Source organism: Poecile atricapillus, chromosome 18, assembly GCF_030490865.1.
Source record: "Poecile atricapillus isolate bPoeAtr1 chromosome 18, bPoeAtr1.hap1, whole genome shotgun sequence".
Lineage (NCBI taxonomy): Eukaryota > Metazoa > Chordata > Aves > Passeriformes > Paridae > Poecile > Poecile atricapillus.
This window is the reverse complement of record NC_081266.1, coordinates 9,017,720-9,030,673: the sequence shown is the minus strand read 5'-3', so window position 1 is coordinate 9,030,673 and position 12,954 is coordinate 9,017,720. Positions and strand designations below refer to the sequence as shown.

General features: G+C 38.2%; 1 protein-coding gene across 1 annotated transcript in view; it reads left to right on the top strand.

The window, feature by feature from the left end:
• Window positions 1-12,542, top strand: part of LOC131586084 (1-phosphatidylinositol 4,5-bisphosphate phosphodiesterase zeta-1-like) — a 49,160-nt gene extending 36,618 nt beyond the window's left edge. The window contains exons 10-13 of the mRNA XM_058852822.1: window positions 385-557; window positions 3,456-3,588; window positions 5,171-5,320; window positions 8,740-12,542. Coding sequence (XP_058708805.1) covers window positions 385-557; window positions 3,456-3,588; window positions 5,171-5,320; window positions 8,740-8,822 — 539 coding nt within the window. The 3' untranslated portion in view covers window positions 8,823-12,542. The remainder of the gene's footprint in view (window positions 1-384; window positions 558-3,455; window positions 3,589-5,170; window positions 5,321-8,739) is intronic.
• The last annotated feature ends 412 nt before the right edge of the window (window positions 12,543-12,954 follow it).

The window sequence follows — 12,954 nt, the reverse complement described above, 5'->3', positions numbered from 1 at the left end:
CAGATCTTTGATAGCAGGTTTGGAGTGCAGGGTCTTGCTGCTGTAGAGAAACTAGGATGTGAATTCAGTTCTTGCAGAGAGAAGGATCTCTTATTTCATATTCTCCAAGGTCTAATTTAGAAAGAAAAGGGAAGAGAGGTATAGCAATGTAAAAAAGATCTATAGATTAGTTCTTAAAAGAGGGTGCAGTTCTAAAGAGTGTACTGTTTTTGTGCACAAATAATTCGTTATTGAGTATCACTTAATTTAAGGGAAATAACAGGATCCTACATATGAATTGAAAGATGTAGATATCTTAAGCTCATTTGAAATTTTTTTTAACTTTTTTTTATAAAATGTTATCAAATCTAATTCACTAAAATCAATACTGATATAATTTTACAGTGGCCTTAAACTTCCAAACACCGGGAACACAAATGGAATTGCAAGATGGAAAATTCCTGGACAATGGTGGTTGTGGCTATGTGCTGAAACCTGTATTCTTGAGGGATCGCAATACCACATTTACACCCCGAAATGTGGGAGGATACAGCAAACCAATGTCTCTGTCAATAAGGGTAAGATGACTGAAGTGTTGTTTTGTTCCATGAAAATGGGAAAGCAAATTTTATGTATTTCAGATGCAATTATTATCTAATTTTTTTCCCCATTTTATTCCTATTCCTGTTTGTTGGGAACTAATGTTTTCAACAAGATGGTAAAACTCTCACAGAGTATCAACTGCTGCTTGGGTGCTTTCCCATCTGTATTTCACTTATGCTTGCTAAAAATATGTAGGGGTTCAGAGCCTCCAGGAGACTGTAAAAATACATGATTTTTAATGATGCTGTACAAATAAATATAAATAATGTAGCTGAAAAAGGGGCCAGACAATTGTGCATGTGGAAGCTGAACTGAAAACACAGAATTCAAATGTGCACTTTGGGTGTTATTTCTTTCACTATCAATAATACCACCTGTACTATTATAATGTTAATTGACAAATGGAAATTTTTAAAGATAAGATAGGAAGCTTTATGCTTCTTTTAAGTCTCATTATCTTTCTATGCATATATAAAAGACTATTTATAATCCTTAAATGGTATAAATAAGGGTGAAAGGAGGGATGAATTAATAAGTCTTTGAATTATTTCTACTTCTCCCAAATTATAATGTGATTGACTTCCCAAAAATACTTGAAATGCATGCCATTTACAAATAAATGATTAGATAAGGCCTTTATTTTGAGGTCAAGTAGATTTGTTATAATTGTTCACTAATTAGAAAAGTCCCTTTTCCCAATGAAAAAGTAATATTTCTGATTACACAGAATACCACTTGCATAAATGCTATTTAATTAGCATATAATTAGTGTGTAATTGCTATTTTGTTTCTTTCAGACTAATAAATAGCAGAGATAAAACAATAGTTAGTGACAATTATAAAATACTTACATAATGCACGCACCTAATCAAGAACATTCTAGTGTCCTGACAGTGAGCATACCAATTGTGAATAGACATTGCTGGATGATTTCAGGCAGCCAGGCAAATACATCACTTATTTTAGCCCTAATTTGTATGAAGCTGGAATTAGGATGAGGAGAAACCCTGAATTGTAATGCAGGAGACAGGCAAAACCATTGTCAATGCAGAGGAAGTGTCTGAGTTTGGAAGGAGCTGGAGAAGAGAAAGGCTGTGTTTAAGATTGAGGACTTTAGACTGAGACTTCAGGCTGGATAGTGCGGGCTGCAGAGAGGCAATGGCATCCCACTGGCTGAGGGAATGAAGGGCACAGAGAGCCCCATTCATAGCCAGCAGCAAAAACCAGGAAATTGTGGTTGAAGACAAAAGCAATTTGGAGCAGGAGTCAAAGGAAAAGCAGCTTCTGCTGAAAAAGTTACTAACCAGATGAATGCAGAAATGACAACAGAAAGCAAAGATAGAAAACATCTAAAGGGCAAATCTCTCTGAATGAATGAATGAATGAACGAATGAAGAATAGAAAAATCACATAGGGCCTGATGTTACTGAATTCCTTATCCTTAACCCAATGTGCCACAATTCCCATCAAGAGGCATAGAGCCTTTGAAGCAGAAATAGGGATGTTCAAGGTGCTTCCTAAATTTTTACATCACTCTGTATGTCTGCTTCACCTTGGATGTCAAAAATTGATTTGATTTATGGATTTGGGTCATGGTGTGCTTGAAAGAACTCACTCTTTTCCCATGCCAGGGGAGGCTTAGGCTAGGTCTAGCAGTGGGTCATGCAGGCCTTGGCAATGGCCCTCAGGAAATGGCAAGGAATCTCCCATGTCCTTAGTGGGCAGCCCATCAGTGATTGCAAAGATTCCTGGTGAAGGCAGCAGCTTTTCCTTAGGAAGAAAGAGCATCAGTGTTTGCCAAGCCACTGCTCTTCAGTATTTCAGGCTAGAACTTCTCTGGGGGCAAGGTGCTACAAGCACTGGAAAATATCAAAGCAAAGTGTGGGATTTGTGGGTTTTGATTTTTGGGGTGGTTGACAGGGGAATAAGAATCTCTTATGATGCTTAGGCCTGAGACCAGGGTCAGGAGTCATATCTTTCACCTGGACTTTCAGGCTTGTATATCTCTCTCAATACATGTTATATACTGATTCCTAAAAGGCTGATTACTGCACAGATGTTGACTCTTTCCTAGCTACCCTGAAATATAGATAAAAAGCAGACAAAGTTGTGACTTTCATAAATCCTGTCTTAGTCTGGGTGCCAGATTACAGGGCAGTCTGAGACAAAATTTCCTGTTTTTGGAAATTTTGGTCAAAACACATCAGGAAGCTCACTGAATGAAGAGTTTTTGTCTAATACTAAGGAACACTGTGCAAGAGATGAGGCACAGGTGAGGCAGTCTGCTACATACCCTGTAGCACAATGCTGATGTCACGGTGGGTCTTGATGCTGATCCACTCCACACAGATTGGAATTCATGAGCTCGATAGCAGAAAATGTAAAAATCACTGTAGGCTGATTCCAATAGGATTATTTTGTACAGTAGCAAAATATAATTTTTATGTATAGCTATTGAATAAAAAAACCTGAAAATTATTGTTTAAAATATTATTTCAGTTATTTATTTATCTATATATTTATTTATTTATAAAGAGGGTGGTGAAACACTGGCACAGGCAGCCCAGAGAGGTTATGTGTATCCCATCCCTCTAACCATTCAAGGTCAGTTTGGACTGGGCTCAGACCAATCTGATCTAGTTAAAACATGCTCCTAAACCACAATATTTCTAAAAAAAAAAAATATATATATATATAAGTAAATTAGATAGGAAGCACCATATTCTTGATTCCACTGTGTTTATTACACCAGTTTATGACTGGCATATACTTAAAGTAATTTCTTTTGAAAGCTATTTCTATTATGGTGACTATATGGCTGTGGTGAATTAGTTCGTTCTTACAGTTATTTCAATATAACTTTAATTTTCCAGCTGATCAGTGGCCATCAGTTACCACCCAGCAGCATCTCTAGGACCAACAAAGCTGACCCCACAGTGCAGATAGAAATCTATGGTGTACCAGAGGACCAAACAAGAAAGAAATCTAGTATTGTAAGAAGCAATGGTGAGCATCAGTCTGCTCCTCGAGGCTGTGAACAAAGCACAACAACATTTTATAAGGAAACACCAACTTTGCATCCCAAGGAGTTATAGAAAATGCAATTATTTCTCTCTAGACTAGGATTTCCTGGCACAAAATCTGTAGCAGAAGTTCATGCTGTGTGTGCCATTTTTCTAGATTGGTAGATTAAGTAGATTGGTAGATTAAGTAGATTGGTAGATTAAGGAAGCACAAACACACAGCTGGGAGCACTCCCCCTTTCTAAAGGAAGGTGGAATTGTTTTTTTTGCACACTGCTGTGGGCTCATCCTGGACAGCAGCTCAGCTCCAAAGAGCTGCTTGCTTGTTCTCCTCTAGTTGGATGGGAAGAGGGCTGGAAAGGCCAAAATGAGAAAACCCTCGGGTAGAGAAGAAGACAGTTTGATAGATAAAGCAAAAGCTGCCCACACAAGCAAAGCAAAATAAGGAATTCATTCACCACTTCCCATGGGCAGGCAGGTGTAGAGCCATTCCCAGGGAAACAAGGCTTCATTTTGGAGCTCTGAGGTTACTTGGGAAGACAGACACTGCAATTCTGAATGCCCTCCCTTCCTCCTTCCCCCCAGCTGTGAGCATGACACCATTTGTAAGGAACATCCCCTTGGCCAGCTGGGGTCAGCTGTACCACTTGTGCCTCCTCCCAACTTCCTGGGTACCCCCAGCCCCCTCACTGGGATGGGGAGGCTGCTCTGCAGTGAGAAAGACAGAAATCTCGACACTGTGGAAGCCCTGTTCAGCAATAGCTCAAACACTGGGGTGTAGTCAGTGCTGTTTGAGTCAAAAATCCAAAATGCAGCACCATAGGGGTTGACATGAAGAAAGTTAACCCTATCCCAGCCTTAACCACTTAACTTAACTTAATGACGAGGTTTTCTTAAGAAATTGCTGTAACTTCATCACTCGTCTCATTTGAAGTCTCTGGTAGGAGTAATCCCTTAATTGCTTGACAGGTGAAGTGTGTACTCTTTGTAGCTGTCTGTGAGCACTCCCTTATCTTTATAATACAGATCTTCTTGATGTCTCAGACTACAAGCTTTCTGTGATCTCATTTTGTCTGTGCCTCTGTCTTCTATGCTTCCTTTTTCTTTTTTATAGATAGCTGCTGTTTAAAATCAGCCCCTGAATTTCTTTTCCCTGTATGAACATTGCTAAAGACCAGGCAAACCCCTCCTGTTCCACATTCTCTTTTTGTATTTCTGGTCAAGTGAACGTTCTACTACCTGAATTTATTCATTTCCAACACTGTGAAAGGAGAAACTTTGACAAAAGCATGAAACTGGTATGGCTATAGGAAAATTTAAGCTGAGCAGAAGTTCTTAACCTGGCTATCCTTGTCTCATTTTTCTCTCTTTTAAGGGATGACACCAACTATCTTAGGCTTTTGCCCCACTACAGTCAGTGGGAGTTTAGTTATTTGTTTAAATGGGCACAGATACCTAGGGTAAAAGAAACTCTTTACCAGTTCAAACTAGTGATAGCAGCTTAGTTATAGAGTAGAAAAAAAAGAAATCATATTTTAATCCTGTTTCTTTTCTCCTTTAATTAGCTTTGAGCCCTAAATGGAATGAAACATTCTCTTTTAACATCCAAGTTCCAGAACTGGCAATGATACGCTTCTGCGTTCAGGATGAGATTTCTCTGTGTAACAACGAATTCCTTGGCCAGTACACTTTACCTGTGATGAGCCTGAATACAGGTAATATTTTTATGTCAACCACCTATAACAGCTCAAAAAAATCTGCAACATTCCAGGCTTTTTTTGTTACTGTAGCATTGAGAGACTTCAGCACTATGTTTATTTTCTAGAGCACGATTTTGTAACAAAATGAATAAATGGCACTCTCTGTTTTTGAAATAAACATATTCTCTGAATGCAAATCCATGATGTTGAAATCAGAACAATATTAATGGCAGGTGATTCTTCCCACTGCAGTGTTCCATTCTAGATGGAAACTGCCCAGGTGGTATTTTAATTCATTGCAAGAAGTGAGACTAGTCAGAGCTGCTATGAAGACAGTGGTTTTGTGCACTTAGATAAGTTCAAAACCCAATACCAAATTAAAACAAAATCAACCACCAAAACCCCCTCAGGTAACCTATCTGCAACTTTTCAGAGTGGAGCACAATGGTTAAAAATAGGGCAAAATATTCATGGTATTTTTCTTGCTGGAGTTTCTTTTGTTAAGCCAGTAGAGTTCCTGGAACTTTTGTAATGAAAAGGCTGCTCATAAAGAGCAGACACAGAAGCCAATAGGCCAAGGAGAAAGGCTTATGTAAAATGGCTGTTTACTACACTGGCTTTCCAAAGCCATTTCTGACAAAACAAACAGCTTTTATTAGTGAATAAAGACGGCAAGGCAAAACACTGGAGCTGGCAACAGGCACCACACCTTTTTTATTAAGCTTAACAGGATTTGAAATGGTGCATTTTTTTTCCCTCATGTTTGGAAGTCATAAAGCTGCTTGTGATTCTTAGTTGAGGCTGAGGAGTTATACAAGAAAAATGACATTACTCTTAGAGCTCAGTTGTTTTTCTACAACATGAATTTTTACACTGATAACCTTTTCGTTTCCTTTTATTTGTATACTTCAGGATAATGAAAGAACACTCAACCTAACAATTCGCAATATCTGAGACAAATTCAAATATCAGGCACTGCTGCTTACAAGTACTTGCAAAATTATTGATTGAGGCTTTTTTAGATACAAATTTTCAGTGAGGCTTAATGTCTTTATAATTTTGGTTACAAATGAGGGATTCATATTTTGGAAAAGTAAGAGCAGTAGATTTCTGAGGAAACATTTTCAGTGCAATAATTAAAATTCTAGGGAGTGAGTCTAGGTACAAAAATTATAAATGATGCCAAACAAATTGCCCCAATCCCCACTTAACACAATATAAAAAAAGTAATTTGCTATCAGAATGCCCAGAGGCCATAAATAAAATGCTTCTAAGAGGTAAAGTGATAAATAATTTCAAAATTTATTACAATTTATTACATTCATTGCAATGCTTAACATTGAGATCTCTGAAAGCAGGTCTGGAACGATGGTTTTGCTTTAGGTACCCAAGTACTCTCTAAACAGTGAAATAGGAAAATAATGTTCTTGCAGAGGGAGTCACAACAAGCAGAAGACAAGGCAAGAACTGCCTAATATGCTGGAGAGTGAGCATGGATTTCAGTCTTAGTCTTCAGCATTCCAATTGCTTAAATCTGTACTACAGGACTGTCCCCAGGTCCCTAGGATTCATATCCCTGAGGGCAAGTTGCTTCCAAAAGCTGAGCAGTGCTTACATCTTTTATTTTCTTTGACAGCCAGAGGGGCAAAGTTGTGCCATTTCCTCCCTCCTCTGCATTTTCTTTTGAAAGGATTCAAATCTATATCCACACTGCCTTCCTTTCCCCAGCAGCAGACTCCCAACTACCTGTAGACTCCACTGGGGAGGAATGCTCGCTGTCCAGCTGCAGCAGAATTTGATTTTCCATGTAGTGATTATGTAGCTATACTCAGAGGGGCTGAAATTGAGAAAAATTCTCTACCTGGGTGGTTAAAGGCAAATAGGAGGGGGGAGTCCTCTCTTACAGTCCCTGTGCCAATGAATCTGCCATGGTGAATACTAATACAGGACAGGAACTCAATTTTTAACTCTATTATCATGGGATCCAAGAGTAGTTAATCATTTAATGCAAATTGGGGCAATTTCAATAACAAAAAAGAAGTTTTACTTCTCTCAGGAAACTTTGTAGAATCTTCTGTTGTTAGGGGCTAGAACACAAGTCTTCAGAAATTAGTCTTAGTCTTTGAAGTGTATCTTCGGATAAGAAATCAACCAAGCCTTCCACATATTGTGTGCATGCCTTAAAAACTGATCTCAAATGTAAATTGCCTACAACCAGCTTTAATATTTGCTGCCTAGAATCTGAACCTTAAATACCAGAGGAACTTATGTGTAGTGTGACAGAACAAGGGGAAATGGCTCAAGCTGTGCCAGGGAAGGTTCAGTTGGACATCAGGGAGAATTTTGTCACTGGTAGGGTTGTCCATTATTAGAAAGAGCTGCTCAGACAGGAGGTGGAACCACCATCTCTGAAGGTGCTCAAGAAACAATTGGATGTGGCACTCAGTGCCATGCCCTGGTTCACAAGGAGGTGTTCAGTCAAAGGCTGGACTTGATGATCTTAGAGCTCTTTTCCAATCTAAACAATTCTATGATTCTGTATGAAAGAAGCAAGAAATTCCAAACCCAGGTAAATGTGGCTCCCAAAGACTCCACAGGCATCCACACACACCTAAAGAGGGATTTTGAAAACTGCAGTTCAGAACATGGATACTTCTACAAAACAGACTTACTTAAATAGCTGGAATTATTTACATATATACATAGAAAAAACACAGAATTTTTTTTAACCATAAGTGACATTGTCACTTGTTATTAAATAAGGGACATTTAGTCATATAAAGCAGTACAGGCCGGGATTTTTAAGAAAAAGTTGTTTTGTTTTCTAAGCAGGTAAGTGAATTATGTTTGAAATTGAGAACTATGGCTTTTCCAAATGCTTCAATAACCAGATGAACACGTAGCTTCATGATGGCATGACCTATCTCTGATAAAGTGAATTACTCATATGAAATTAACTTTTTAAGAAGTCATGGTAGAAAGTCTTACACTTCACTTTTTTCTGCCTCAGCTGCACAGTGCATGGCTGCTGCAGCACCGTTCTGTAGGTGCTATCATTGCTGATTCACAAGTTCTTTCATTTGCTCTCAAAACAATGTGTGCAGCACATAACCTGGGATGTTACAATGTAAGTTTGCCCATGTTTAAATATCACTGGGCTGAAAGTCTTCCATTTGAAAAAATATCACATCCTGCAAAACACTGGGCTTTTTCACTCTGACACCAAAGATACCAGAATTGAAATACTATATATATATAAATGAGAAAAACCAGCACAAATGATATTCAGTTCTAGTATAATTTCATTTTATTTTAAAGAGCTACTTACAGAATCATAAATTATGCCTTGTTTGCATTGGTGATCATAAAAACACTCCATCATAATATTTGTGCTTGTGGTTTATACGCTAATAAAGGTGTCATTATATTTACAGGTTACCGTAACATTCCATTGATATCCAAAGAAGGCATCAAGCTGGAACCTGCTTCTTTGTTTGTTCATATCTGGTACTATTAGTGATATCTTTCTGCACAAGAAATCATTCTGGAGGATTGCCCCCTGCTCCAATAAAATAACATCTCTGGCTTCGCAACAGCCCCAGTGGCCTGATTCCCAGAGAGGCACATTCACAATGATTTTGTGAAGCCAGAGGGAATATTATGGAGGGGGTATCCCAAATAAGGGCTGCTGTCCTTGGCCCTACTGCTGTTTTTCTGTAGGAGAAGACTGGGTCTGAGAAAACCTAAGGAGCCTTGAGGTGCACAGGTCCATGGGACGTGATGAGAAACATCCACAGGTCCTGAGGAAACTGGCCTGAGCCGCGATCCCTCACTTGGGAAGTCAGGGCAGGTTGGGGAAGTTCCCACTGATGGAAAAAGTGGAAACATAGCCCACATCTGCTATCAAAATCAGCGTTGAGGGAGGTGATTTTACCCTCCTAGTCTGCTCTCAGGAGGTCCCACTTGGGAAGTTGCATTTAGCTTTGGGGCCTCCAACACAAGAAAGAGGTTGATCTTTTGGAGAGAGTCTAGAGGAGGGTCATGAAAATGATCAGAGGTGTGGAGCACCTCTGCTGTGAGGAAAGGTTGAGAGAGTTGGAGCTGTTCAGCCTAGAGAAGAAAAGGCTCCAGGGAAACTTTATAGAACCTTCCAGTAGAAGGGTATGTAGCGATTGGAAAAGGGTGGATGGCTTTAAACTGAAAGATTAAACTGTAATTTACATTTAACTGTAAATTAAACTGTAAGTTTAACTGGGTATAAGGAAGAAATTATTTACTGTGAGGGTGGTGAGGCACTGGCACAGGTTTCCAGAGAAGTTGTGGACTCCTCATCCCTGGAAGAGTTCAAAACCAGTAGGATGGGGCTCTGAGCAACCTACAAAGTGTCTCTGGCCATGGCATGGGGTTGGAATGAGATGATCTTTAAAATCCCTTCCAACCCAAGACATTCTGTGATTCAATTATTCTATGAATGTTTAGAAACAATTAATAAACACTGAATGCTTTTGAATATTTTAAAAATTGAGTTAATGTCAGTTGAAGCTAATTTCAAATTTATGATTAATTATTGAGTGAGAATAATAATCCAATACATATAAGAGATCATGCTAATTTTTTAGGATATAAGCATGTGAATTTGGCCTTTTTATTTGTATTGAACAACATCTCTTACCATTGTAGCTTTTCAAGGGGACAGGAAAAATTATACATACAATGTTCCCTTTAAATTTGGAAAAAGTGGGCTCTGACTGAATTATTCCTCTTTAGTGCCCACTGTCATTTTCTTACCTGAAAAAACAGTTTTCAGAAAAAAATTAAAATCATAAAAAAATCATATGCTAGTATTGGTACCTTTCCTTAGCTTAGTCTTGAATGTTCTGCTGCTAAAGCAAGATAAAAAAATTCATGGAGAGTTTGTAAAGAACCATATTCCTCATAGGAGCAGGGAGCTCAGGATACATCTTACCGGGAACTCAGGAAGTTGGAAACACAGTATTCCGAGGAGAACTGGAGAGTTTTAGAAAAATCAAGGGTTGATTATGTGTGTGAAATCTAGGAGGACAACTACTTGCTTAACATCAGTGTAGATCTTACCCATAAGACACAATTTTCCCATCTTCCTTTCAGAACTGAAGCATTGTTGACCTTCCACAGGACTACAGTTACACAACTAATGGCAGATTTGTCACTCAAATATGATTTTTTTTTAAAAAAGGATGTTATATCAACAAGTTTCTTTAATACCAAATAATATTGCTTAAGTTTACAGACAGTTCTGATGATAGATTTTAATGCTCTTTTTCTTTATTGTTATTCTAATGCTGTTTCATTAAATGTTGCTCTAAGATGGAAAATCAGGGCATGTGGTAAACAAGTGTTAGAAAATGTCACAGGAAATAACACTGTTAGAAAATTGCATTATAGTTTTAATAAGGAAACTGAGACAGTAGACTAAGAGGAATCTAAAATCAATATTGGAATGTAAGGTCAGGTGATTCCATAACTTTGTAAGCTGGTCTCAGTGTGTTTTCTGTGCTTGAATGACAAGGCACTTGATTTGTCTCCCATGAGACCCTATAGTACAAAAATGTTTGGTGTCCTGATCTTTGTAGTGATGATATTCTGTGTGCCAGCCAATATCCTTTGCATGTGGCGAATATTTTACAGTTTCTCACAGCTCTGAATAGATGAATAATATTAATATCCAAACAGAGTTCCCCTGACCTCCCCTTACTGAGGAGGAGCTTAGTACATCAGTTTGACTAGGGAAAGTATTTTTAGATAAAACCTGATCAAGTCCATTTGTTTGATGCTGAGAAAAACTCCAGCTTATTTTATTTCCTAACACTCCAAGTCCCACTTCAGGAGCTTTATACAACTTTCTATTCTGACGACTGCTGTGGGTGTCCTTTGGGAGAAGAAGGCAATTATCTTCACTTCTGGGATTATTACCCCTCTGTTGACCACTTTTCCACCTGGTAGGACAAATGTCAGATCTGCCCAGTATAAGGGAACTTAAAATTTACAGCAGATCAGACCACAAATCAACACATCTCCTGTGCCTTAAAACTGTGCCCCTGGCCCTGGAAAGGTTTATTTACATGGTCAGTGGGTGTGTGCAAGAGTCTGGCAGTAATGGACAGCTCATTGTGGCTGCTCATATGCCAAATGCTTAAAGAGGTGTTTAAGTGCTTCCTCAAATTAGAGAAAAACAGGGCCCATAATTAGCATCTGTGAACTTAAAGGAACCACTCATGTTCATTATTTAATATATAAATACTCTAAATCTATTCAATGCATGTATTGACTTGAACCCCTTATGCAGCATAGGAGTGCAATGTGGGAAGACTGCTGAACAAATATCTGTGGCATCATGAGCTTAAATAAATCCCCCCTGAAAGCTCACACTCAGTATAATCTCTTTATTCATGAACATCAGCTTCTCCCTCCTCTCTTCACACAAATGACCAGTTATATCTGCCTCTTGGATGTCAGAATAAAAAAACAATGATACATATTGTTGACAAATTAATGTCCTGGATTAAATGTGACATTGTATCAAAACTTCTAACATTCTTTAAAAAACCCAAAGTATTGATTGGATAAGATTTAATATGAAATTTGCTGGACATCTGCAGGGAAATGTATTGGCAGGGAACCATCCCATGGTCCTCTGGTGAACTCATCACATGCAATGATGATAAATTACATCATTACCAGCATTGTTTCAACACCATCAGTGGAATTAATGGGCAAAGAATGCGGCCCCAAACACTGAGAATTTAGTATTTTTACTGTACTATTTAATATTAACAAAACCAAGCTCTTCATTGCTGTCATAAGAACTTCTGCATATTGCTACAAGTCCTTAGCACGTGATTCCTTAAACTCACGCTGTCAGGAATCTGTGGCAGGAACATGGTAGCACATTTAAGACAACAGCATTATGAAATGTTAGGATATGTGCTCAGCAGATGACTGCCTATTCTCAAGGGCAACTGAGACAAAATGTACCGTGGGAAATGGGATAAAGAAACATTAGTGAGTGGGCAAATAATTGAATCATCTCGGAGAGCATTTAAATTACACTGTTTCCCAGGGAGTACCACTTTTCTTCATTGAACTGGACACTGCTCAGCTGAATGTTAACAGCTCCCACAAATGTTCCTTTGCTTTTCACAACAAGCTTCAGTACAGGGCCTTGGAGCTCTGGGACTCTGTCATATACAATCTGCAATAATATCTAGTGAAATAGAAAAAAAAAATACAAGTTTGTTAATCTATTTGACAGGCAAAGCACTTCAAATAGGATGATGATTAATCCAACTTTGTGATAATTGCTTTAAACTTCCATCCAGAATAGTAAGCTATTAACCATGAGCCAAATTCACTTAACTTAGTGAATTTACCTCAGAAATACATTTGACCTTATCTAGTTTATATAAAGAGATTCTACCTTAGAATCACGAGCTTAAGCTCGTGAAATCTGATTACCATTTTAAAATAAATTTGAAACCTGTCTTGAACAATGCTTGAGAAAAAAAAAAACCAGTATTCATAATTTTCCCTGTGAAAACTGGGAAAGATTGGACCCAGTTGAGCAAATGGAAGTTACTAAATTTAGATATATCTGATACTCCAGATGTGCT